The sequence below is a fragment of the Lissotriton helveticus genome, chromosome 1_1, assembly GCF_964261635.1.
Source record: "Lissotriton helveticus chromosome 1_1, aLisHel1.1, whole genome shotgun sequence".
Lineage (NCBI taxonomy): Eukaryota > Metazoa > Chordata > Amphibia > Caudata > Salamandridae > Lissotriton > Lissotriton helveticus.
In genome coordinates this window covers 1,780,402,841-1,780,428,662 of record NC_136057.1, presented here as the reverse complement: position 1 = coordinate 1,780,428,662, position 25,822 = coordinate 1,780,402,841, and the positions used below count along the sequence as shown (strand labels likewise).

The 25,822-nt window shown below is 43.8% G+C and overlaps 1 protein-coding gene across 4 annotated transcripts in view; it reads right to left on the bottom strand.

Moving 5' to 3' along the window:
- IFT56 (intraflagellar transport 56) overlaps positions 1-25,822 on the bottom strand; it is a 357,694-nt gene that overhangs the window by 118,562 nt on the left and 213,310 nt on the right. For all 4 annotated transcript variants that reach the window (XR_013594114.1, XM_078640297.1, XM_078640309.1 and 1 more), the window contains exon 11: positions 1,710-1,763. Coding sequence is in view for 3 of the 4 variants with exons in the window: in XM_078640297.1 (XP_078496423.1) it covers positions 1,710-1,763 (54 nt within the window). In the remaining variant the exon portion in view is untranslated. The remainder of the gene's footprint in view (positions 1-1,709; positions 1,764-25,822) is intronic.

Sequence of the window (25,822 nt, the reverse complement as noted above, 5' to 3'; positions counted from 1 at the left end):
GCTAAAGAACCTCAAAGCACCTACTACCTCAAGGTGCTATAGGTACACAAAGCTGTGAAACCAAACTGAGAATATTAAGGATGAGGTTCTAATTACAGCACATCTAGCAATCAAAATATTTTAATCTTGGCTAAAGTAATATACCATCAGTAGACAAGTCTAACTACTATACAGTCAGTGAACGGGGGTCCAAACAATCCACAATAATTCTAGAGAGAATCCTTTTCAGATTTCATCAGGTCATTCTTTATTAATGTTCATAATTTCATAAAAAGATCTCCCAGCACGTAAATCGCCAACACGTGTTTCGTCTCACACAGAGACTTCATCAAGGCAGGAATTGAGTAGGTTGTTCTCTGTTGCTCTGCTAAAAATGGAACCACAGAAAATGACGGCGGACCGTGGATAATTTGATCACGTAGAAATGAGGTTGAGCACCTCCAGTATTTAAGATCCAAACGTATAACCACAGCTACAAGTATAGCTATATTGTCTGTTCGTTGTTAGACTTGAGTAAGTAGTCCACAAGTGAAATTCTTAACGGCGTAGATTAATGAACAGCTCTGTTCGGTTCCGTGACCAATATATCTAAATCAGTTTCGTGAAAAGTACTTGTCCATAAATTAAGACCTGTCGAAGGTAGCAACCATGATAAGTCGCGTTTTGATGAACAACGAACGTGCTCAGTCAAATGCTCGACCGCCCACAGCAACGAGCTGTTTATCATGTTACTGAATCACTTTTAGATTTATGCGTATACTCTATCTGGGATGCCTGCATTATTGCCTCGTTGTTTATCGTGTAAGTAAATCGCTTTCTGATTTACAATTATACTGTGTTTGGGGGTGCCTCTATTATTGACTGCCGTTTATTCTGTAACTGAAACTCTGATGGAATTATACTTATACTGGGTCTCTGGTGCTTCTAATGTTGCCTCCTTGTTTATTGTGTAACAGGAGCTCTGATGGAATTATAGCCGTTTTGGCTCTGGGTTGCCTCAATTTAATCTCCTTGTTTTATGGTTAACTGGAGCTCTGATGGAGTGGATAGAAATCTAGTTATGCTGGATAGGGTTGCCTAAATTACGGCATTCTTGTTTACTGTGTACCCGAAGCTCTGATGGAATTATAGTACATCATTGTCTGTGGTGCCACTATTATAGCCTCCTTGATTATTGTGCAATTGAAATTCTGATAGGATTATAGTTATGGTGGGTCCAGAGTGCCTCTATTATTGCTTCCTTTTTTATTGTGCAACTCAAACTCTGAAGGAATTATAGTTATACTCAGTCTTGTATGGAGGTAACTCTAATATTGCCGCCTTGTTTATCGTGCAAGAACCTACACTGGAAGTACGGTTAGACTAGGGTTTGGGTTGCCTCCATTAATGCTTCTTGTTTATTGAGTAACTGAAGCTCTGTTGAAATTATAGTCATAACAGGTCTGGGGTGCCTCTACTATTTCCTCCTTCTTATTTTGAGACTGAAACTATCATGTAGCTATGGTTAAAGTTGGTCTATGGTGCTTCGATAAGGGCATCTTTGTTTATAGTGTAAATGGTAGAATTTTAAGTATATAGGATGGCATTGACTATTATTGCCACTTTGTGTACTCAGAAACTGAATAATTGAAGGGAATATAGTCATACAGGGTCTCGGGCTTCTCAGGAAATGCTAAGTAAAGCAAAAAAATGGCATGATCTATACTCACCGAGCCCATCTCTTGGCCAAGCGCTGCGTTCACCACTCCCTTCAGGATGTACTCCTGCAAGAAAACAAGCAACAAATCAACTCTCACCGAGAAAAGAAAAGTACATGGTGGGTGGTCACCTAATTAAGGGCCAGATCAGGGTGCATTAGGTCTTATATTGGAGATACTTCTCTATCATCATCATAGTAAACTTTATTTCGATTCGTAAGAAACAGAATCATAAAAGTATAGGCATGACATGTTACACAGTTTAAAAAGACCATACAATTATGTTTGCATCCGTAAGCATTATTATATTACCATTAATTGATTTACAAAACATTTAAAAAGATTACATATATTAAAAGGAAATTTGTTTACCAGTGCAAGTGCGATTGATATTGATACCAGTCTGTACACTGATCTCATAAATATAGATCAACAAATATTCCATGATGATAATCAATATCGATTTCTAATGATGAGTGCCACTCTGATAAAACTAAGCACAGCGTTACATATTGCTGGAGTTGATAATGAGAGTAAATGTTCGAATCCCTCTTTATAATAGCGAGATCCAAAAGTTAACAAAACCGGCCTAATAATCTTGGATCTTTGTACAAAGAACAAAAAAGTACAAGATGGACAGTGTTTTGTGAAACTACAGGCACAAAGGGGTAGACTCCCACACCACCCCACTTGATTTGGGAAAGCAAATAAAAAATGCAGTGTGGTAAGACGGAACCTGGTCAAATAAAAGCGCCATTGAGTATGCCCTATATATGAAAGGTAAGGTTGCTGCTGCAACCTTCCCCTGTGGTATACTGCGCTCTCGCTATTTCTCAACACGCCTAACCTGGAGCGATAAGCCTCTTTAATTAATAGCTTTGTCTCACTACCAATGGTTTCTACATTTGAGAAAATATGACCCAAACCTATCTTGGATAAGGTTTCCCTGACATATAATAACCATGGGATCTTCGCAAAATACTCAAGCTTGAGGCAATCTTGTAATATTTCCTTTGTGAGCTTCAATTCGTCAGAACTCCAGACCTTGCTCGAAAGCAGCAGGGGGGAGACGTGGATGATGTCACTCACAAATTCAAGACCCACCTCAGTATGGCAAAAGATGTTGGAGGTACCTGATGAAACACATAAATGGCGCTTTATAAACTTGTTTTCCATAATTTGGATTTTGTTACAGGATTGCGTGCCCCACACGCCCGCACCGTATGTTACAACTGGGATACATTTTGCTTTATATAAAGATTTTAATTCTGCAACCGGCTTCTGGCCCAATTTGCTGGAAAAACTGAAAATGGCCTCTACGGTTTGGGTAGCCTTTTGCACACGGGCTGATATTAGAGGATCCCAACTCAAGGTTTTGTTAAATACGTTCCCCAGGTAATTGAAACTATCAACTTTCACAATAATTGAGTCCTTCACCATAAGCCTGTGCGATTTTACCCCTTTTGGGCCGCAGACCATGGTGAAGGACTTTGTGAAATTGACCCTTAGGTCTAACCCCTGCATAAAGGTTTCGAAAGCATTTAAACAAGTTTGCATGCTGTTAGCAGTTAGGGTCATTAGGACAGTGTCATCTGCATAAGATAACATCGGTATCCGTTTACCATTAACCTGGGGAAAATCTACACAGCTTTCCAACAGAAAAGCTTCCAGACCATTGGTGTACATGAGTCCATGAAGGCCAAGTGGATACAACCACGCTTGCCCCTCATGTACTTACCCATGATTAGTGCCAAATTTAGGCACTGCTCAGTAGTGCCTTTTCCCCGCCTAAACCCGTATTGGGATTCAACAATAATAACAGTTGACTCGGCCCAGTTTTCCAAACGGGCCAGAATCACCCTACCCATTAGTTTACAAGACGCATCTATTAGCGATATTGGTCTGTAACAACAGTGGTCACGTTTATTGCCCTTTTTAAATATCGGAACCACTACCGCCTCTTGCCATGAAGTCAGAATGCGTCCTACCACAACGAGTAATAAGAGTGGTGCCCACACCTCTATATTATGTTTGAAAAAATCCAAAGGAACTGAGTCCGGCCCTGGAGCCTTAAGTAAGGTGCCTTTTCTTAGTGCGGCCTCTACCTCAGAAAGAGTCAGCGAGAGGCTTAGTGTATTTGCTGACTCCAAATTGAGCTCGCAGATCCCCTCATTGGTAATTGCGAGGGGGGCCCCTTTTGGATTAAAAATATTCCCATAATGTACTTCCCAGGTATCTCCTGGGATGTGCACCTGTAGGGTATCCTTTTCTTCACTTCTTAAAAAAGGGCGATTTATTACCTCCCAGAAAAGTCGGCTGTCCATTAGTTCTGAGGCTTTGCCTAAATCATCCCACGCCTTTTTCTTTAAGTCTATTTTACGCTTAATAATGGCATCTCTATAAATTTTCCTTGCCCTTCTGACCAACTCCCTATCCCGTGGCACTTGACGTAATGCCTTCGTTAGTCTAGATTGCGCTCTGGAACATTCTGCATCAAACCATTTACAGGTATTTCTCCATCAATCTGTAAGCCTCACATAATGACACTCTCTTCCCGGTAACCTCAGAATAGAGAAAGTTGGGGTTGGCAATAAGAAAGTGGACATGGAAGACAGCAACAACTACCTGGAGCAGAGAGCAATAATCAGTTTATCCAGGCAGTTTCATTTTTATTATGGAAACTTTGCAGCAGATATCAGTGTCCCAAATGTGTTTGCATTTTGGCTAACAGGGAGGAAAGAATATTTATATTAATACCAAGGGTATAACAAGTTACTCACCTGTAACATTGATATTTTTGTGCCCAAAGCCCCTTCAGTCCTTTGCACTGGATGTCTAGTCACTGGACAGATCTAAAGCAGATATCTTTGCTCTTTAAGAATCAAGGAACCTGAGAGTGGATCATTCTATTTGCACCTTCTTTCCCATCCCACATCTCTTCCTACAGTCTTTATGCATCAGAAAAAATGACCATCTTCAGAGCATTACTTTAAGTTGTTTTTATTCTCAGTAACACCAAATGTCACTTGCAGGGAACTTCTGAGTGCCAAGCGGTAGATAGAGGACAGGTGAAAAAGGAGGAACTATGAGAAGCTTCTGAGTGCCCAGAGGTAGATAGAGCACGGATGAATGGGGAGAAGCTTTAAGATATCCATAGAATTGTTAGGATAGAGAAATATAACTTTGTTAGGTACAAATCAGTGCTTTAAACGGGCAGGTACTGTCTAGTACTGAGTATCTGTACCTCTTTAATTAGAAAGAGGAAGTACCTACACTTCATAGCACTGCTGCAGTACAGTTTAATGGGAGAGTATCCTCACTTCTCAGTACATTCACTTCTATATTTCTATTTATAGCACTGGTCCTAATCAACTGCAACTGCACTCAAGATTCCTTTACCTCCGAGAGGATATGTGCAGTTTCCTCAATGGTACAATCCAACAAGCAAAAGCTGATTGTTCGCTTCAGTGACAGACCCTGAAATGATCATAACACAAAGGGCCACCATACTGGGCTATCTAGAAAATCTCAATAATTCCAGCCTTAAACTGGCACTATGTAATTGAAAGGGATTACACTGGTGATTGCTTACAATGCTATTTTGTTTTTGGAAGGAATGGTTTTTTAGTCACATCCAAAACATCCCAATAATTCAAAATCGTGTAGGTACCAAGTATGTCAGAGAGATTAAACTGCTGTTTGCTTTCACTTCTATTTTGCTTTTTGAGGGGATTTTTTTATTGACACCTATCTTTCTGCAACACTCTGATGTGAGATTATGTGTACTGGTTTATCGGTCTGACTAGAGACTGGTTTAGGTCATAGTTTCTACCTGAACTCCTGTCAGTAACACCAAAAACATGTACAAAGACAGACTTTGAGTCAGTCTTTTTAATCCACTGGTTTGTTTGGCTCAATGCCTTTAGGGTATTCCCTTAAGAAATTGTAATTCATATTCTGGATCTGTTCAGATGAGAATCAGTCTTGCAGTTAGTTATTGACCACTGGATGTCTGACTCCCAATTAACAGAATGAAGAGTGAAGACATACATGGATAAGTATTTGCATCTAAATATGATTTTGCCCTTTTAAAGTTTTTCACACTCATATTGATGTTACTGTTAATGCTGCAATACAGAGATTTTGCGGGCCCTAGAAGTGCTGTTAAGCAAACTGTAATGTCAAATGATGCACCTTGTACACCTAATGTGACCCGTCACTAGATCAGGTTCTCTCGGCACTAGTGGTTTTGTACCTAAATGTGAAGTTAGACTATTCATTCTGACTTTGCACCAAGGATGATTTTTTATTTAAATGTGATTTTTGCTCCTAAATGTGTTTTTGACTCTAAAAGTGTATTCACATTCCCGTTGCACCAAAGGTAATTACGGGTGCTATACCAAGGGTGATTATGTACTTAAATGTGTCTTTGCTCTAAATGTGATGTGTGCTCTTAAAATGCGTCCACAACTGACTGTTGTATAAAATATATGTTGGCATCAGTGGTAATTTTGCACCTTAAAGTGCTTCCACACACCAACTGGTGTTGCACCTAGAGTAATTTTAAACCTTAATGTAATTTTGCTCCTAAATTTGATACCATAATTCTCCTTACTTTCCACCAAGGGTGATTTTGAAATCAAATATATATATATTTTTTTACCCAAAAAAGATTCATGCTCTAAATATTTTCCATACTTATCCTGATGTTGGACAAAGAGTGATATTGGACCTGACTGTGCTACCAATCAAATGTGATGTCATACTGAAGCACACCTTAAGCACCCAATGTCAGTGGTGTTGGAACAATTTTCATAGTTGGGGTGCTGGTCATCAGTGTCATCTCAATAAAATCAGAAAGGTTGTGATAATTTCAACTGCTACTTACTGAGGAACCATAGCAAATATGATACCCTAATCTGGGAGAGTAGTGGTTTTCCATTTGAAGAATATTTTCATAATATATTGCTAAGCACATGGTGTGGTACGGTATTGTGATTCCTCAGTGAAATGGCCTCTTTGTGCAAGTGAATCACCTGAAACAACTGCTCAACACAAACTCAGTTTTGTCAGGGAAAAGCAAGAGGTTAACCATTTTTCAAAACCTACAATGTCTAAACATGACTTGGAACTGGGCTGTGATTCTTCCACCTCCAAGTCAGCAGAGTTTATCATGCACTCTACCAATTATTGACCCATGTAAGTATGTTAAATGAGAATATATTTCAGCCCACGTCCAACTGCTGTTCTTTGCTTCTAAGGATTAAAGTTGCCCACCGGAACAACTGTCTTCCTAGACGCACTGCGTTGACACCTGAGGGAGTCCGTTCTTTGGTACAGCCCAGACCATTTAGTTAACCTCCTCTCCTTTTCAAAGAAGGCCAGACACAGTGCCTGGAAAGGCTGGTGGACAGAACTGTAGCCTGTTAAATTGTGGGGTGAGGTGCAGACTCTGTCTCTGGACGTTTCTAGTGGGTCATTTGGCGACCCAAGGCAAGAATCTCGACGAGGCAGCTTGACGCTTTGAACCTGACCCCCGGTCTTGTGTCTCCGGCTTGGTGGTGGTACGCAGGACCACTAGTACCATCAGCCCCTGCGCCTGCACTGCCTCCCGGACTCACCTGCAGCTTGTTAGCCCTACCGCCTGTCAGCGCATAAATAACCTTACCGCACCCGCTGGCGCTGGTGCCGCTGCGCTGTGGGGTGAGGTGCAGACTCTGTCTCTGGACGTTTCTAGTGGGTCATTTGGCGACCCAAGGCAAGAATTTCGACGGGGCAGCTTGACGCTTTGAACCTGACCCCGCTCTTCACTGCCTCCCGGACTCACCTGCAGCTTGTTAGCCCTGTCGCCTGTCAGCATCAAGGCCCCTCCCTGTTTCCTATTTAGCCAGAGAGATCCCTCGTAGCGCGGGACTCGCACGTGCGGGCGCTGGGCAAAGCCCGGGCCAAGGGCGGGCCGTCTGTGGCCGTCCGGGGCAGGACGTGGCAGGGCTGGGCCATACCTCTGACCTCTGAGCTATTATTTTCACTAATTTTAATGAAATTGTTATGAGGTGGTGCATTTGTTTTTAACCTTGTTGTTCTAAAATGTACAGGTCCACCTTAGCACCTTATTCTCAGTCATAGCTTGTCCCACTGGTATATGTAGAACAGTTAGGGACCGCACTAGTTATTATCTCTTAATTTGACCTACGCCGCGTCTACTTATTTGTAGTATAAGTAGAGTTTACCCATATCCTTCCCCCACCCAACTAACGAAGCTTAATATGGGGAAAACTAACCTGAGTACCATCTCGCGTCCCGTGACAAGGAAGCAAGCTGCTTCCACCCAACCCCTACCCACTCTCACAGCGATAGACAAAATGCTGCAAAAAACGATAAGCGTCGTCTCTACTGCTATAGAGAATACAGAGAGACGCTTTTCGTTAACTTCTGGGTTTATACCTCAACAGGTAGAAGGTGATCTGCCAGAGGCCACACTAAATCCCTTTGAAAGCACCTCGATTCTTATGTCCTTTGCAGATCTACCTTGTGTGCAGCAGGTCCCAGACGCCAGTGCCCACACCACAGATGAGTTGCCGGATCCCAACCCTGTGATAAGGAAGGTTACAAGGCAGAACAAGAAAACTAGGACCCAGAAACCTGGTCGCAAAAAGGCTGACAAAGTAGATCCCACTACGGTTGATGTATTGCCGGAGCCAGGCCTGCCTAAAGCTACCCCTGGGCCGCCACTCTAGGCCACTCATATGATTATAGATCTCCAGGCCCATATGGAGCAGCTGATAACTTCCCATTTTAAGACACTGTCATCTAGGGTAGATCGGCTAGCGACCCTTATTAACAACAAGGGCGTAGGGAAAGCGCAGGCACTTAGCACCCCCTGGGAGCCTGGATGTGAGTGCCGGCCCTGCCACCAGTAAGATACCTGCCTTTGATGCTAGACAGGGACAAAGTACCGCCCCGGCCCCGTTCCTAAAAACCCAGGCACGGGGCGTAGATAAGAAATCTACTAAAAACCCAGCAAATATTGGACTACCCATGAGCACTAAGACGCCTACTGTGGTGCTGGACAGTTCGACTAGCGCCCCTTCCTGCCCCCAGGTCCCTATAAGGCAGCAATCCACCATTGGTAGTAGTCAAATCTCCCGCTCTACCAAACCTCAAGAAGCTAGCCAGGTGAAACCCCCTCCCTGCCCTCAGCTACCACCAGATGCAGCTCAGTTTGTGGTGGTGCTCACTGGAGTCCCACCGCTAAACAACGCTCGAGGGGAAACCTATCCAGTACTGACAAATAGGGTTATTCATTGGCTGAATATACACCGACCATTGATGGGACAGGGCCAGGGGGAGATCATGCTCGTGCGAAGGGTCAACTGGCTGGGAACTAGACCGAAATATATCGAGGGGGATTGTATCCTTGTCAACTTCAGGGACCCAGCTATAGTCAAACAAATTGTGGGGAGTGGTGACCAGGCTATCCCGGGCATGGTTATTACTCGAAATTTGAGTTATTTCTACAGCACAAACTGGGCCCTGGCCCAGCGTGAACACCGACCCCCTTTCCCACATGTTAATTGTCCCTCCCAATTTAATATCCCTCTGGTTAACCGCTACAGGGCCCTGAGCAGTGTGGACTAACTACCACCAACTCGGTGTGCCCAGACCCCGACACACAATTTTGAGGATAGGCAGGCGGCGGGAGGGGCGTGTAGGCATGTAGAGCCCCACAGCTGTCAAATATCCACCTCCCCTGGTCATGCTTACCCCACTGTATCAACAACAGAGCTAGTGGTTGCTCGCCCTACAATGATTGGGTCCTGGAACGTAGCTGGGTTGGGGACAAAGTTACAAAACCCCGAATCGGGAGAGTTGGCTGATACTTTTGACCTTTGTCTCTTCCAAGAGACTTGGCTCTTGTCTGCTCCCGCTAGGGTAGGCTTCGCATCCTATTATGAAGCGGCATCTCAGGGGCCAAGGGGTAGACCTTCGGGAGGGCTGTGCACGTGGGTGGCGGTGCACCTGGGGTGTATAGTCAAGTTAATTGACACCAAATGCCTAGATATCCTGTGCATCACACTTTCATTCAGTAAGGGGCTGGTTTTGGCGGTGGTAAATATCTATCTGCGCCCTGTTCCCATCCAGAAGGCCCTATCTACCCTAGAGGCCCTTGAGGTGCTATTATCCTCCTTCCCCCCCTCCCATCACATTATTATTGGGGCAGATTTCAACTGCCACTTTGAGCCATTATCTGGGATTCCATCTGTTACTTCTGAAGAGGATGAGGCTCGCTTTATTTCGGAATGCATTATGTATGCTTCAAAGCACCTAACGCCGCTGGCGCTCGCCATTAATAAGCTGGTTGTTACATTCTCCCTAAGGGCCTGCAATGGGTGACTTTCCCCTGACGTACCAGGTGCCTGTACTTTTAACAGGCCAGGGAAAAGTACGACTATTGATTATATACTTGTAGATGTGGGCTTATGGGCATATCTTAAAGAATTTACTGTAGTACCTAGGGCTGATAGTGATCACAATCTACTTTCACTTGAATTAGTGAATCCCCTAGGGAACCAACTACTACCAGAAGAAGCTGGGACTTCAACCCCTCCCAATCTCATCCAGACTTCGGGAGGCAGGCGAGTTAGGTGGGAGAAGGTTGCTCAAGCACCGGATAGGGTAGCGGAGATCTACAACCACGTAGCAGGGGCACTAGATGTGGTTAGCAACCTCGGGGGAGGTGACTATGAGCCCTCTCACCTTTTGGTTCTGCAGGCTACCCATACCTCCCTATTCAAACAACTGGCTGATTTTTTTGTAACATCCCATACTGGTGGGGGGAAGCCAGCTAAGCAAGCCCACTGGTTTAACCAAAGATGTAGGGAGGCTAAATCTAACTTGATCAAGGAGCTGAAGCAAGGCACCCCGTTGACTGTTAGAAATGCTCGGCTTGCCTATAAAAGACTAATTTGTGCGGCCAAGGCTGAATGGGAAGCTGACAATTGGGTGAAAATTAGAGAAGCCCTTGAGGCCCTTGATTTTAGGTTATTCTGGAACTTGGTTCGTGGTGGCTCGGCCTCAGGCGCGTCTGCTATCGTCCCCAACCTTAGTGAGGAGGTGTGGCTTGCCCACTTTAAGCCTCTATATGCACTGGGAGCTGTGAAGGCGCTGGCGCCTCCTTGTGCGGCTGTAATCATCTCGGATACAGACCATGTGCTGGATAAGGTCCACGAAGGCTACCCACTTACGATCTTGGAAATTAAGGCAGCAATTAGGAGCCTGACCCCGGGAAAGGCCCCAGGCCTGGACAAAATTCCTGCGGATTTGTATCGAACTGAGGACGGGGTATGGGCACCATATATCTGCACCTTTTTTAATGCCATCATGCAGGGCATGGCCATTCCTCCCGCATGGTTGGGTGCCGAAATTGTACCCATATTTAAAAAGGCTTCTCCCCTGGACCCGGCCAACTACCGACCGATAAGCCTGATTGACGTCCTCCAGAAGCTTTTTTCCAGAGTCCTCCTGACCAGGCTGGAGAGTTGGATGGATGATAACATTCTGTCCTCTCTGCAGGCTGGATTCAGGGCAGGGGTGTCAACGATAGACCTGCTTTTTAGACTCCAGCTGGTCTACTGGAAGACAGTTAGTCTGGGGGGCTGCAGCTTGTATTTGATATTTGTGGACTTGCGGTCAGCTTTTGACCTGTTCCAGAGGGACAAGCTTTGGGTCATCCTAACTGAGATGGGTGCACCGGCTTACCTATGCGAACTTTTCCAGCGGCTGCACACGGGCACGTACGCAAGGGTGAGGTATGGGAAGGGGGGGCACTGACTTCCCCTTTCCCAGTGGAAAGGGGAGTCGGACAAGGATGCGTACTAGCGCCCACGCTCTTTTCCCTATTCCTCAATGGCCTTATTGCCCACTTACTGGGAGCGAACAATCTGGAATCCCCTTCACTAGCTGGTAGGAAAATCCCATCTCTAATGTTCGCTGACAATACCCTCCTATTGTCAAAAACACTGGGGGGTATACCGCGAACATTAGAAGCTTTTTCTAGCTTTTGTAAAATGAGGAACCTGGAAATTAATTTCGCCAAAACGAAATACATGGCGTTTAACTCGACCCATTCGAACTGCCCCCACCCGCACATGGATGGAACGGCCCTAGTCCGAGTGTCAACCTTCGAGTATCTGGGGGTTACCCTTAATGATAAAATGGACTTGGGCTCACAGATCGCCAAAGCTAATATGAAACTTGCCCAGTCATCGGGTGGTATCCTAAAAGTTCATAGTAAATCTTCCCTCAAACTTATGGGACCGGCTGTAGAAATTTACAAGGCGCAGGCAAGAGCTGGCGCACTTTATGGTGCAGAACTTTGGGGGCATGTAAGTGTGGCCCCCCTTTCCCTCACTGAGAACAGCTTTATAAGACGCCTCCTGCGCCTTCCCCAGAGCATTCCCCTTGTTCCATTGAGGTTGGACTTAGGTCTGGTGCCAATCCATGAGGTCGTTTCAAACCGCCCTCTGTTATACTGGAGACGGCTTTGGGCTACCACTGAACTCGAGAGCTATAGGGAAGACTTGCGGGATCTGCTAGCCAGAGGGGGTGTGGGCAAGATCCCGTGGTTGAAGTACACCCAATGCCTCGCACAGAAATTGGGTAGGGGGGACCTGTCGTCCTCCCCAGAGGAGGCTTGCGCCTCGCTCCCTAGGAAGGTATTGGGCATAGCATTGAACGAATACGGGAGGGCTCTCCTATCAACAAATTCGTCCCTGGGTACGCTCACTAATGCCTTCCTAGAGATTAAGGCCAACCCTTCTTTTGAGAGATTCTTAGACCAAATCCAACCACCTTTGGCTAAGAAACTCTATCTCCAGTTTAGGCATGGCACACTTCCCTTGAGGGAAACCACCGACAAGTGGTCAAAAACACCATTTCGCACAAGTACTTGCCCAGGATGTGAGGCTAGCAGAGAGACAGATCGTCACGTTCTGTTCTTCTGCCCCTCCTATTCTAGGGCAAGAACTAAGTGGCTAATTCAGTGTTGCCGGCTTAGAGGCATAAGAAACTACAGAGAGGCTTTTAGACTTTTTAAATCAGATACGTCTTTCATGTTTGTTCTTGTGACCTCTAAATTTCTTTTGTCAATGTGGTTCACAAGGTGCGCGATTCTAAAGGGTTCCAAACAGTTATAACATGGGTGGACTTTTTTCTTCCTACTTATTTTGCGTAGTGGGGCAGCTTCCAAACTGTGTACGACAGAGAGATACCAACGCTCGTTTTAACTTAAGTACGCTGCGTATTGATGTCTTTTAATGATTTTTTAATATCTATTTACTAATTTATTTGTACATAGCATTGTTCTATATGATGTGATATCTATATCTTTTATATGGTTTTTAACCGATAATCAAAGCTTTTTGACTGACTGATAAATTGCCAGGCCATACCTTGGGCATGCGATGTTGTCTTTACCTTGACCTCCCCTCACACAGAAGATGCTCACCTAACCACCTGCTCAGCATTACTGTACCTGCTGACCCTTCAATAGATGTCCTCTGAGCACCTCATGGGTTGGTCAGTGTCTAGACAGTAGTGCGAGTTTGGGGAGCATCTACCTATGGTGGGGTCAGATGATAAAAGAAGAGGTCTTGTAGCGGTTCTCTGTGGCCCAGCTCCTTGAATGTGTAGGAATCTACCAGGCATACTAATCCCTGTGATTGGCTAGGGTGCAGACGCACACCAGACAGAGAAAATTACGAGCATTCACTCTGTGGTACCTCGTGATATTAGACAATGAATTCCAGGCAAGATAATTCTGTATATTTCCTTAGGACTTGGTTCACTTCAACATCCATATTAAGGTCCTAAGCAGCTCTTTCCATTTGCAAGCAGTGGCATTTTCTGACCCATCTTCCTGCACTGTCATGTGTCCCCCAGGCAAGTTGATTATCAAAATTACTTTGCCAGGAGTGTGGAAAGATTCCCCTCACAGTAGAGAGAATTCTTTGGGATATGCCAACTGTCAAGGTAAGGTCAATCTAAGCTGATCATGGTGATAACTTTGTTTTGGACCACCCAAGGTATCTGTAACTCTTGGTTTTATCCCCCAAACATTGCCATACATATGTGGCAACCTAGAGTTTATAGGATCCGACAAGGGTACAGTGACCCTTCGCCCCTCTGAAATTATGTTGATTTGATGAGGGAGATGACGGCATGCACGGTTTGACCACTCCCAACTATGTCCCTGTAGGAGCTGACCTTTGTCTGTGAGACCCAGGACACTCCCTGCATGGCCAGGTGTTACCCCATCAAGGTAATCCATATGCATCTCATTCCTCTGCCTTTGGTGCTGAAGCACCTCCCAGATACAGAAAATTCAGAGGAGTCCATCAGCGGTACTGCGCAGACCCAGGCAACTATCTGCATCCAACCTGTTTCCAAGTGCTCCCTGTATGGCCATGTGTCCCCTATCAAGGTAATTCACAAGATCACTGAGATTCCCCTTTTCTGGGGGTGCTTCCTCGCCCTGGGGCTAGGCAATCCTGGGGATGACCTTCAGTCTCATGCTCATTCTGCTCCCCTTGAAGTCACCCTGCAACAGAAAGAAGCAACATATTTCCTTTGGGTGGGTGGTGTGGTGGTAGGCAGTACTCTTTGTTGCCCAGCTTCCTACATGGAAAGCTGGCACCCAAACATTGTAATTCCAGGGAAGGGCTGTGGGTCGATCCCTGCTGGGGGCATGAGCCACAGTTAGTCACCTGGGTATTCAATGAAGGAAATACATTACTTACCTGTAACCCCAGTTCTCCAGCACTGGCGTCTTTCATAGATTCACATGCTTGAATTAGTCCTTGTGGTCAGACTGGGAACCTTCGGTAACTTCAAATTCAGTCAAGCAAGGCAGTATTAATCTAGATTACGTAAAAGGTGGAATGAGGCTTACTTTATGCAATTAGATTTCTGAGCACCGCTTATCACACATGAGCCTCTTTGCTGGCATGCATGTCGATACAATAATGCATTACAAAAGCATGTGTCATTCTCCACATTGATGCCTTTCAAATGTCCTTCAGAGAAATTCCTGCAAAGGAGGAAAGCTGTTGCTGCCAATGCTCGTTTCTAATATTCCCTTACTCTCTTGACAATGGCTTCTTCATTTCAGCATGATCTGTAGTAATACATGACACAATCCATCTTGCAATTGTTTGTTTAGTCACTGCATTCCCTTTACTTCCTAATCCAAAAGCTACAAAAAGTTGATCCGTCTTGCGTACCTCCTTTATGGCATTCTAATAAAGCTTTAGACACCTCTTTATGTCTAGTGAATGTAATGTCGTTTCAGACACTATTTCTGGATTGGCATAAAACATTGGTAAAACATTGGTAACGTAGTCTTTTGCTTCAAATGAAACTTAGTAATTAATTTTTGATTGGTTTTCATGGTTACCTTATCTTTTGGAAAATTCTAATATGGCCCTGTACACCATAAAGCTTGAAGCCCACTAACTCCCCTTGCTGATGTAATTGTTAGCAAAAAAACAGTTTTCCACATGAAATGCTATAATATTGCTTTATGAATTGGTTCAAACTGCACCTTCATCAAATCGGCGAAGACAGTATTTAGCTCTCATTCTGGTGCTAGCTTTGGAGCTGAAGGAAATGTAGTGAACAAATTTCTTCAAAAATTCTTTTATCACTCTCTGAGAATATAATGCTACTGGACTTGGTGATCTCAGAAATCTTGATATTGTGGCAATTTTCACATTAACTGACACAAAAGACATAGCGGACTCAGCTAGATGTAATAGATAGGGTAAAAATTAATGTGTCTTCATATGCATCGGATCACAATTCCTCCCTGGTGCCCATATCAAAAAACATTTCCATTTTAGACTGTATGTTTCATCGTCGTCAGTGAGCTTGCTTTTCTTGGAACCTCTACCTTCCTCTGAAATGTTCAAGTGTCCAACTCTAAGTCCCGATGAGCTATAGTGTTAGTTGAAGAGACTGTGAGTTCTGGTAAAGTGGTTGTTCCTTGTTCTTTGAAAGTAGATGTACATCCGGTTTGAACTTAACTGGCTTCTCTACACAACTCCCATTGATCTGCATAGCAATGTTGGCATGCCCGTGCTACTAGAATCACCTTGCAACTCTCTCCTCACCTTGAATATTACTCACGGAATCAACGATACTGGAGGGAATGCATACACAAACTTCACCGTCCAGATTATAGTAAATGCATTGCCTTGTGTTTCTGGGCAAAACAACTACTCGCAAACTTCCTGCACTTGTAATTTTGATCTGTCACAAACATAACTCAATCTGGTTTTCACCATCTTAGAAATTTCGAGTTCCATTGCCTATCATCTATTTCCCAATTGTGCTTATCCATATAATGGCTCAACTGATCCGACTTTTCATTGGGTGTTCTTAGAATGGGTTTTGTCATCAACAAAACATTGTTGCAGATTGGCCATCTCCACATCAGAAACCATTTACATGCTTCTTCTCTAGATGTGCTGCCCATCACAACAGAGAAGCATCTGTAACCAGGTTGACTTGTGATTTTTCTAGTTCTAGTAACTGGCCTTTGAAAACATTCTTGTCTTGCACCCACCACTGAAACGCCATCCTCATGAGTGGTGTTATTTGGATTATATTGTAACATCCTCCATATACTTAGTGCCATTACTCGCCTAACTGTTCCTGTATAAGCCTCATCCGCATCTGACAATGAGGTATAACAGAATGCATGAAGACATAGTTCCTAGCATTGCCTCGAACACCCTTACAGAAACATTCCCTTCCCAACAGAAAAGGCACTTGCTTCATTAACTTTTTGCCTCCTTGCTTCAACAGAAACATCATTCCCTCAATGTTACTATCCTAGCACCCAGAATCACCAAATCCCTGCTTGGTTGCAAATTTGATTTCTTCCAGCTGATAGCTAAGTCTAACTTCAAAAGCACTTCCATTGTAAAATTGATCATACACTGTGATCTATGCAGAGTACCTGCTTATAAAAGTCAGTTGTCTAGGTTCGGTTCCACCCGGCCTCTTTTCCTCCTTATGTACACTGCTATCGCAGCCATACTCTCAGTGAAGACTTGAGGGGTAGATCTTAGCCCGGAAAGTAGGGTTTTGAACTGGTAGGGTTGTCTGTCTACCATAGCTCAGACATTTTCTGTGATGTTGTGAATCAGGATATTGAGGTATGCGCCCTCTAAGTATACTGAATGTGGAAAGTCTCCTCTTTTTAAAAATGGCAGAATTTGGTGCAGTGTGACCATATGGAATCTCTGTTTCTTTGTGAATTTGTTCAATTCTCTTAAATGTAATATCGATGTCACGCTCCAGATTTCTTTAAAATGAGGAAGAACGTTGAGAAGCCCCTGCACTCCTCGTATGATGGCAGCCTCTCAACAGCTGTTTTTTCCATTACCATCGCTATTTCTTTCCTGAATTCCCTCAAAGATCTGGGTGTCTCTGGTATGAGCGAAAATGATGGTGGTTCCTCCAGAAATTTCAGTTTATTCCTGTGTTTTACAATATATAAAACCCATCTGTCTGTTGTTATTTGCGGCCATCCATTTAAATAATACCGCATTCTTCCTCTGACTGGTAGCTGAATGGGAGAGAAAATACTGTCTGTTAAGTCATGATCTTCCTCCTTTCCCATCAAGTTGGTGACTTCCTCTTCACCCTCTTTCTGGTCAATAATTTTTGCCCCTCTGTTGCCGGTGCTGTTTTGCTTGCTGTTCATATGCACTGTAGTCCCCATGTGTTGCATATTGTCTGTGGGGGCGAAATAAAGGTCCTTACTGCCCTAGGCCTTGCCTTTGATACTGCTTTCTAAATCCTCTGTATGGCTGCTTATTTTGTAACATCCCTAGAGACAGAGCAGCCTTTGTTGCCTGAAAGTGCCTCATCCACCTTTTTCCCTGAAAACTTTATTGCCATCAAATTGCACGTCAATCACATGCGACTGGCCAACAGGTCTAAAAGACATATTCGTTAACCAGCCATACCTCCTCAGGACTGTTCCATTTCCTATCTGTCTAAATGCACATTTTGAAGCATCCATTGCTGCATCTTTTAATGAAGAGGATTCATTGTTCTCCATCTTTTAAGACGCCTTTACTGTCTCTTTATCTTCGGTCTAAAAGACATATTCGTTAACCAGCCATACCTCCTCAGGACTGTTCCATTTCCTATCTGTCTAAATGCACATTTTGAAGCATCCAGTGCTGCATCTTTTAATGAAGAGGATTCATTGTTCTCCATCTTTTAAGACGCCTTTACTGTCTCTTTATCTTCTTTCGGCAATTTTTTCAGGAAAGCTGCCTCTAAAATCTTGCTACAATTGCGAACGAATTAGTAATATTAACAGCATCGGCGGCTAACAAATTGACTATTTTCCCCATATTTCCTGCCCTCCTTATCTGTAGGTGCTGTACAAGGGGATGACAGATTCCTTGACCCCTGTTGTTCTGCTACTGAAATCACTGAATCAGTTCACACCTGATTTAAAATACATCCTGCATAATTATCTGATGCCTTGTACTTCTTCACAATTCTTGCCAACTTTACTCAGGCAGTTGCAGAATTCTGCATCATAGCCAGACCATCTTCCCACAAATGATCTGGCACAGGAATTGAGCAAGCACTTCTGTGTGATTTCTCTTTCAAATCAAAAAGAAAACAAAACATTGCAGCTGTAGTTGTCAGGAGACTGATGCGCCTTGAGGCCTTTGCAATCAGAGACTGAAAGCATTATCCGATGGTGAACTCTTTCATGCTGGCTCCCAACTAACATTTTACGGAACTATAAACTAATTCCATCCCAAATCTTCATCAGGAAACTATGGTGGATCCTCCGTAAAAGCATCATTATAGTCATCGTCATTATTTACATCTCCATCATCACAGTGTGCTCCTTCTTCAGATACATCATCAGGTTCTATACCTTTAGGTGCTTCTTGATTTCAATGACATCCTTGTGTGTGAGACTGAATGGATTTCAATATTGGCAGCTGTGGAGTTTCTGACAACCCTGCCTCCTGCTAATTCTGCACTGACTGTGTTTGGAGCCATTTATAAAGGTCAGCGATCATATCCTGCAAAGAGGTCAGCATCTGCATCGTAATGTGCACTACCCTTTCTCAAAGATGTACCCATTCATCTCTTCTTTCCTCTTGAATCATCCTTGGGGATTTCTGTATTTGCGTTCCTTATAGTCAAATTGCTTTGCTTTATTACAATCACCATCATCAACATATTGACTATTCAACTCCCCTGGGTGAATGCTTTCTGTTCTTCCTCTAAGCCTTCCTTATTCCTGAAGAAGGCCGTCATTTGATCCAAATCTGGATTTTTGCCTTCCTGATAATCCTGCAACGAGTGACTCCTCTGCCAGCCATGATGAAACCTTCTGTAGTAAACGCTGTGGCAGGTTGCAATGGAACTGGAAATAGCATCAAAGTTTGCAAAATGGGTTCTATTGTTTCAGATGAATCTATCATGCACATGCATCAAAGCTTTTTGCGATCGCAAACGGTGCGAATCGCAAAAATCAGCCGTTTGCGATCGCAAAATCAGCTTTTGGGATGCATCAAGGGTGAAGGCCCGCGCAATTTGAGAATTCACAAATATTTGCGAGTTCTCAAATTGCGATTGCATTTAAGGAATCGCATTTTGCGATTCCTTAAATGCAATGCATGAAAGTTTTAAAAATAGTGATTTCGCAATTAGGGGGAGCAAATTACCATGGGGTTGAACCTCATGGTAATTTGCAAAAACTTTGAAAAATGCACTTTTGTGCATTTTTCAAAGTTTCATGTTGTGCACAGATTAATTTCAGGGGTGCAACAGGGTGTCCTTTGGACACCCCTGCACCCTTGAAATCGCATTCTCAATTTGCGATTCGCTAATTGCTAATTGCAAATTGAGAATGTCTTCCCATTCATTCCTATGGGCCTCTAGGCCCATAGGAATGAATGGGGAGGTATTCCTTAATTGCGACTTGCAATTTGCGAGTCGCATATAAGGAATGTTTAGAAATCGCAAATTTTTCAGCGATTTCTTCATGCATAGGCTTTCGCGATTTCTTAATTGCGATTCCTTAAAAATCACCATTAAGAAATCGTAAAAGCCAACAATGATGCATGTGCCTGTAAATCCCTTATTCGCTTCATTAACACCTTCGTTGACGGTGGTGTCATTATGGTTTGTTATTTCTTCATCAATGTTACTTCTTTTGTCAACTAAATTTCTAAAGTCGACAGAATTTCTCTTGTAGATGGCATTTCAGTCATTGTCGAGTTTTCTTTCATTAATTATGTTTTCGTTCAACAGCCTCCCGTCGACTATCAGTGTTGGCGGTTCCGCCACCGCCAATTTTGTCGAACTCATTGCTGGCCAAGGGAGTATCTCCTAATTGTCGACGATTTGAGTGCAGTCGATGTCTTGCTGTTGATTTTCCTCAACTACCTTTGGCCACTCTCTGAGGTTATCACTGAACTCTTTGTTGGGACCTCTTCCTGAGCAGCATCTATATTTTTTTCTTTGTACTTTCACTACATTTCATGCCTTTTGTGTTCCTTCTCACCAAAGTGCAATTCATCAGCTGTCTGATCAATTACTTAGTAGTGTCTTTCTTTTTAGAAGTTGAAGGTTCACCTTTCTCCAGAATGGCAAGTGCTAATTGTCTTTCTCGGTCTTTCAGTGTCTGTTGAAAATGTTTGGTAAATTTTATTTTCAGCTGGCTTGTGCCCAGGCCCGGATGTAATACGTATGAGCACGTTGTATGTGGACCATCCTGATAAACATATTTCTTGACACAAACTCAACAGACCTTGAATCAAGATTTCTTAGATGAAACCTAACCATGTTGAAATATTCCTGTAAATTGCAGTAGAAATCTCTTCTCGAAAGAGGTGTCCATAAAGGGTGGCCCCTACTGGGGGCAATTTGGTGGGAGCAGGTTGAAGTACGAAAGTAGAATACAGTGGAAAAGGATAAATGGGCAGAAGGTGGATACTGATTCAACCTCTCCCTCTAGAGACTTTAGGCCAAAGAACCAATGTATAGCTCAGTTGTTGTCGGACCTCTGTTTGGGACAGGGAGTCAAAGCACAAAGCAGGGCACTAGATCCAACATCTCTGGTGTTGCTGTGAAGAGGGACCGTCGAAGGTGAGGGGATTGCAGAGAGAGGAAGAGAGTGTGAACTGGAGGACAGTGTAGGCAGCAAATTAGAGGATGAACTAGTGTAGGAGTTGAAGGGTACAGTAACATGGAAAATTAGGCTTTGTACTAATTTTGGAGGCTTACAACTAATGCCACTGCACTTGGCTTTTACATGTATGTATTCAGTATGTAGATGGAGGCAGGGAAGATGGGGTAGTTATATACAAGCAACTAGTTTGGCAGCTACAGTTTAATGAAATACAAAGGAGAAAGAAGTACCAGAGAAGCGAGGTAGAGAAGGTGAAAACTTGACAAAGATATAGGAGGGCATACAGGAAATGGCAGGATGGAGAGTGGGTGAAAGAAAGGAGACTGGGATTGAGGGGAAGTAACTCAGAGGAAAAAACTAAAAAATAAGGTAGGAAGAGGACAAAATTGAAATGAAAATGGTGTTTGGGAGTGATTAGTGGGAGATCCTCTAATATCCACACCTATCTTACTTGATTACTCAAAATGTGATAACACTGACTACGTACAGCAATTAGACATCGCAAAAGATAGAGATTAGTAAGTAGGACCAGACAAAAAACAAATTATTACCTGAAAGGCCATTAATAATGTCCTGCTGGAAAAATCTATATTCTCTAATCTGCGTGACATAACGATTTCAGTTTCAATGGGGGCAGCTCAGTTTCAATCTACCTGCTGCAGATATGTGTGTGCAAATCAGCAAGTCTTTAGTGGGATGATTGGCCTGCTTCCCTGATATGTATGTGTAACCTGCAGGCCAGAGGTTTCCATTTTATTAAGGAAGATTGGTGGGTTAATGCACCTGCAGTAGATATATGTGCAACCAGCATCTCTTGGTGAAAAAAGCCCTTAAAGTAAATGGCACTGTAGGCAGTGAGACTCACCTCTTTGGGCAAAGAGATAATAGTGGAAATGCACCATTTGCACATTTAAATTAATTAAATGATGCAACATCTTTTCTTGCATGTCCTAGTAAAGGTAGCACAAGCTGAGGCAGGGGCAGGCCGAATGTACGGATGCAGTGCCTAAAAGCAGGATATGTTTGTTTCCCAGAACCATTTTGGTGATATTGCGAGTTTAGGACGCAACCTGTTAATATTGAAACTTTGAGTGCTTAATTCCTAGAGGAGAGAAGAGCTGAGTTTGTAACGAGATAAGACATTCTGATTGAAAAGACCATACAAGCATGAGAAAGAGCATTAGTATATTGTGAAGATATCTGCATGTATTTGATTACTACTAACGTCTTCACAGGCAATAGGCTAAAGATAGGTATATCATGTGCAATGCAAGCAAACTAGGTGATGGTCAGCCCCACCTCACAGGTATTCAAGAAGCAGAGATTAAGTCTGCGTGTGCAATGAGCAATGGTTGAAAACATCTGACATTTTGTTTTACCAAAGACCAGTCAGGGCCGGCAAAACTCCAAAAGGGATTATGTCAGCATTTCAGATTCAATGCAAGTGTGCACCCATGCGCTGGTCACTGTAACCTGCCCAGTCACACTGCCCAAGATTTTTCAGGCAAATCTTTTCAGCGCGGAACTGTGTGAGAATATCTTGCCAAATTTTCATGACCTCATATCATTTACAAGTTACCTGGTTTAGAGCAATTAGTACAAAACATAGGATCACGGGGAGACGTCAGTTCTGTGGAAAAGTACATTTTGCCATGTTGTATGTGCCTACGTGTTCCCCATATTTTGTTATATGTGCATGATCGATATGCATGTATTCCCCTCTGATCGATTAAAGACGCAATTACAGTTGTGTCCATCTCTAGTATGCCAGTTTCCAGTCTTCGTGAAAGCAACGAATATTAGGCCTATGTAAACCTACGTTGCCACATTTTACAGTGTGCACGTTAATTCATTGAATTGTCCCCGTTTCTAGGCCTCAAAAGGGCCCGGACTCAGATTCAGCTCCTGTCTCCTGAACCCTCTCCGAGGAGCGATACAGCCCCCACCTGTATCCCTGACCTTTAGCTTACTTCTTGCCACGCAGTGCCCGGCCCGGCCTGGCTCTGCCTCCCAGTCTGCCAAGAATATGTTATGTTTCTAGTTATCAGTTCAGCCCTTCCTTCTCTGCATTCCTAAGCTACTGAATCGCATCAATAGTTTCCGTCATGGTCTAGCCTTTATGTCTCCATGTAAGAGAAATACTGTATTAATGTTCATAGAATATTCCTCGCACACGCACTACATATAGAATTATGCATGCACCAGTCTTAGAGTCTATTAGCCTTTGCCCTGATAACTTTTGGATTCTATCAACATGTACTCTAAACACCAGATACTAGATATGCCTGGGTACATGTCGCTCTGACACTCCAGACTTTAGTCTCCTCTTCTAGCGCAGAAGTCATAGCCCCCAGTTCTCCCTGGTAACACGTCATTGCCCATTTGCGCGCACCACTAGGCTAAGAGGTCCCAGCTGCTTAGGTAGCCCCCTCCATGTTTCCGCCCCGTTTATGACATATTCTGTTACGTTTACATCACATGTCTATGTATACGCCCTGTACACGCCTTCTTGTTACATCATTTTGCCCTTATCTTTCGCGACTGTTACGAACCACGCCTACTGCTACGCCTACTGTATTGAATGTAATGTATTTGTTTAAGTATATATACTGTGCACTGTTATTAAAAAGTTAGCCTATCCCTTGTCCGTTCCCAGATCCTGCCCCCGGCAGCTGCCATCCTATTCCCGTACGGGCTGTCCTGTTCCTGTCCTTTATGCCTGATTAAAGCCTGTAAACTCCAGCTACCTCGAATCTTGACTCTTATTTATTGAGCTACCTGTTTATTGATTATTCTGAAAAATAGATCCGGTAATAAATTATTTATTTACCACATAATGGCGCCCGAATAGGGACTTGCCCTTTCCCCACGCGCCGGAGAAGCCACGCAGGCCCCCTGATCCTCTGCAGCCGTGACGGAACCATACCGTGCACGTGCAGATGTTTCTGCTTCAAGTATCCCTCAGGCCCACGGAGGAGACGGAGGTTGCGGTCCAGCATCCAGACGAGGCGGTGGAGGAACGCGGCGAGTCCCGACCAGAGCCCAAGCCGAGAGTCCAAGGTCCGAGGTATCCAGAGGCCCACCTGTAACTAAAGTCCGAAGTTCGTCCGTCCGTCGTCGTAGCAGTCCAGTCCAGTCCGAGGCCTTCCGCTCTTGCTGCCCGGTGAGTACCGTTGCTGGGGTAGTATCTAGACAGGGTCAATTAATTGTCTCTGGTCCGTGGGTTTGGGTACACAGATCCAACACGAAGTGTTCATCTAGGTGGACGCGGGTCCTGACGTGTCTCTTTATGGGACCGATAAGTTTCGTACTGTTTTAGCAGTACATCTAGTCATTCTAGTAAGTCTTTGTTCCAGTAAGTTCTGTTCTCGAGAAAATTCATGTATTCTGTCCGAACTGATATTATAAATGTTATTCCATGTGTTTTCAATGTCGTGGTATGAGTGATTCGTTTTTCAGTTATTATTGTGTTTATCGTGTATTGTATTGTGTCCAGACTCCAGCCTAAATTATGCCTTTGTTCTCGAAATTACGTCAGTTAAGAACTAGAAAAGGTCTGCTCGAGGAAGCAGTTCCTGTCCCGCCTAGGGACAGTCCAGGTCATTTTATGTATCATAAACATGGCATAAGTGCCATATTATATCTAGACTTATGGGTGGAGTACACCAAGGAATTAGAAGAGAAATATAGATGGCCCGTGTCAGGTACATGGGATGCCGAGTGTATCATGCGAGTAGAAGAAGCATTATGGAAAAAGAAATCCAGACAGTCCCAGAAAGATGCCATCGAGTTATGGCGCAAAGAATCTCATAGAAGAACAGAAAAAGAAATCAGAAAGACAGAATTAAGTAGGGAATCCTCAGAAAGAGCCCAAGAAAGGGAATTAATCGAAGTAGGTGAACGAGTTAAAGCCGAACAGTCAGACAGACAGAAAAATGCCCTTATTAAGGGTATGTATCCTCTTCTTGCCGAGGGCTTGCCGAAAGCAACCCCGGAAGCACCATGTAATTTTCCGCCGCCATTAGTTCCGATTAAGTTACGTCACAAACCGACCGCAGCTGATATTTTTCTCTCGTCCTATTTGGACGACACAGTCCCAGAATATGCAAATCCTGTTCCGCCTGCTTCTGTAAATAATGTTATTCCTGTTCCTCCAGCCACCGGGGCACCCGTTACAGCACCTGTTACGGTACCCCCGGTCCAGCCTACAGTACATGTACCCGCTACATCAGTAACTCTTCCAGCACGTACAATACCCACCGACGATTCTAGTTTAGGGGCCTCGGGAGGAAGTCCTCCTGGAACCCCGCCCCAACACAGACGTGTGACATTACTCGAGCTACATGCCCGAGCGTTACAGCGGTCGCCCAAAAATCAGTCAGTTGCAGATATCAAACGAGCTCTTACAGAATGCCGTTATGATCCGGTCCCAGGCGATGATGGTATGGTCCTGTATTCATTGCGTGTAAGACGGGTGACCGAATATTTGGACACCCTACCGAATATGAAAGAATATCTAGACAGAATATATCGTTTCATCCGTACAGGAGTAGATCCAGAAAGTATTGGCGAGGCCATGTCTCAAAGAAAAGTCGAGATTCAGCTCATGCTTTTAAAGTTTCTAATTAATTGTTTGATAAGAGAACAAGATTATCCGGATAAAGATCCGGAAGAAATGAAAGTCCTGACCAGGTGGAGTGACCACATAGCCGAGGGAAGACACAAGACACAGAACTGTATAGACAGTATGTACAAGAAGATCCGTAGGGAAATAATAAAGTTACACGAGAAACGAAAAACAGCACAAGTAAGCGAGAAAGAAGACGACTCTCCTACCGAAGAGGTAGACGACGAGAATCCCACCAGAATAGCGTATGTAGGTAAA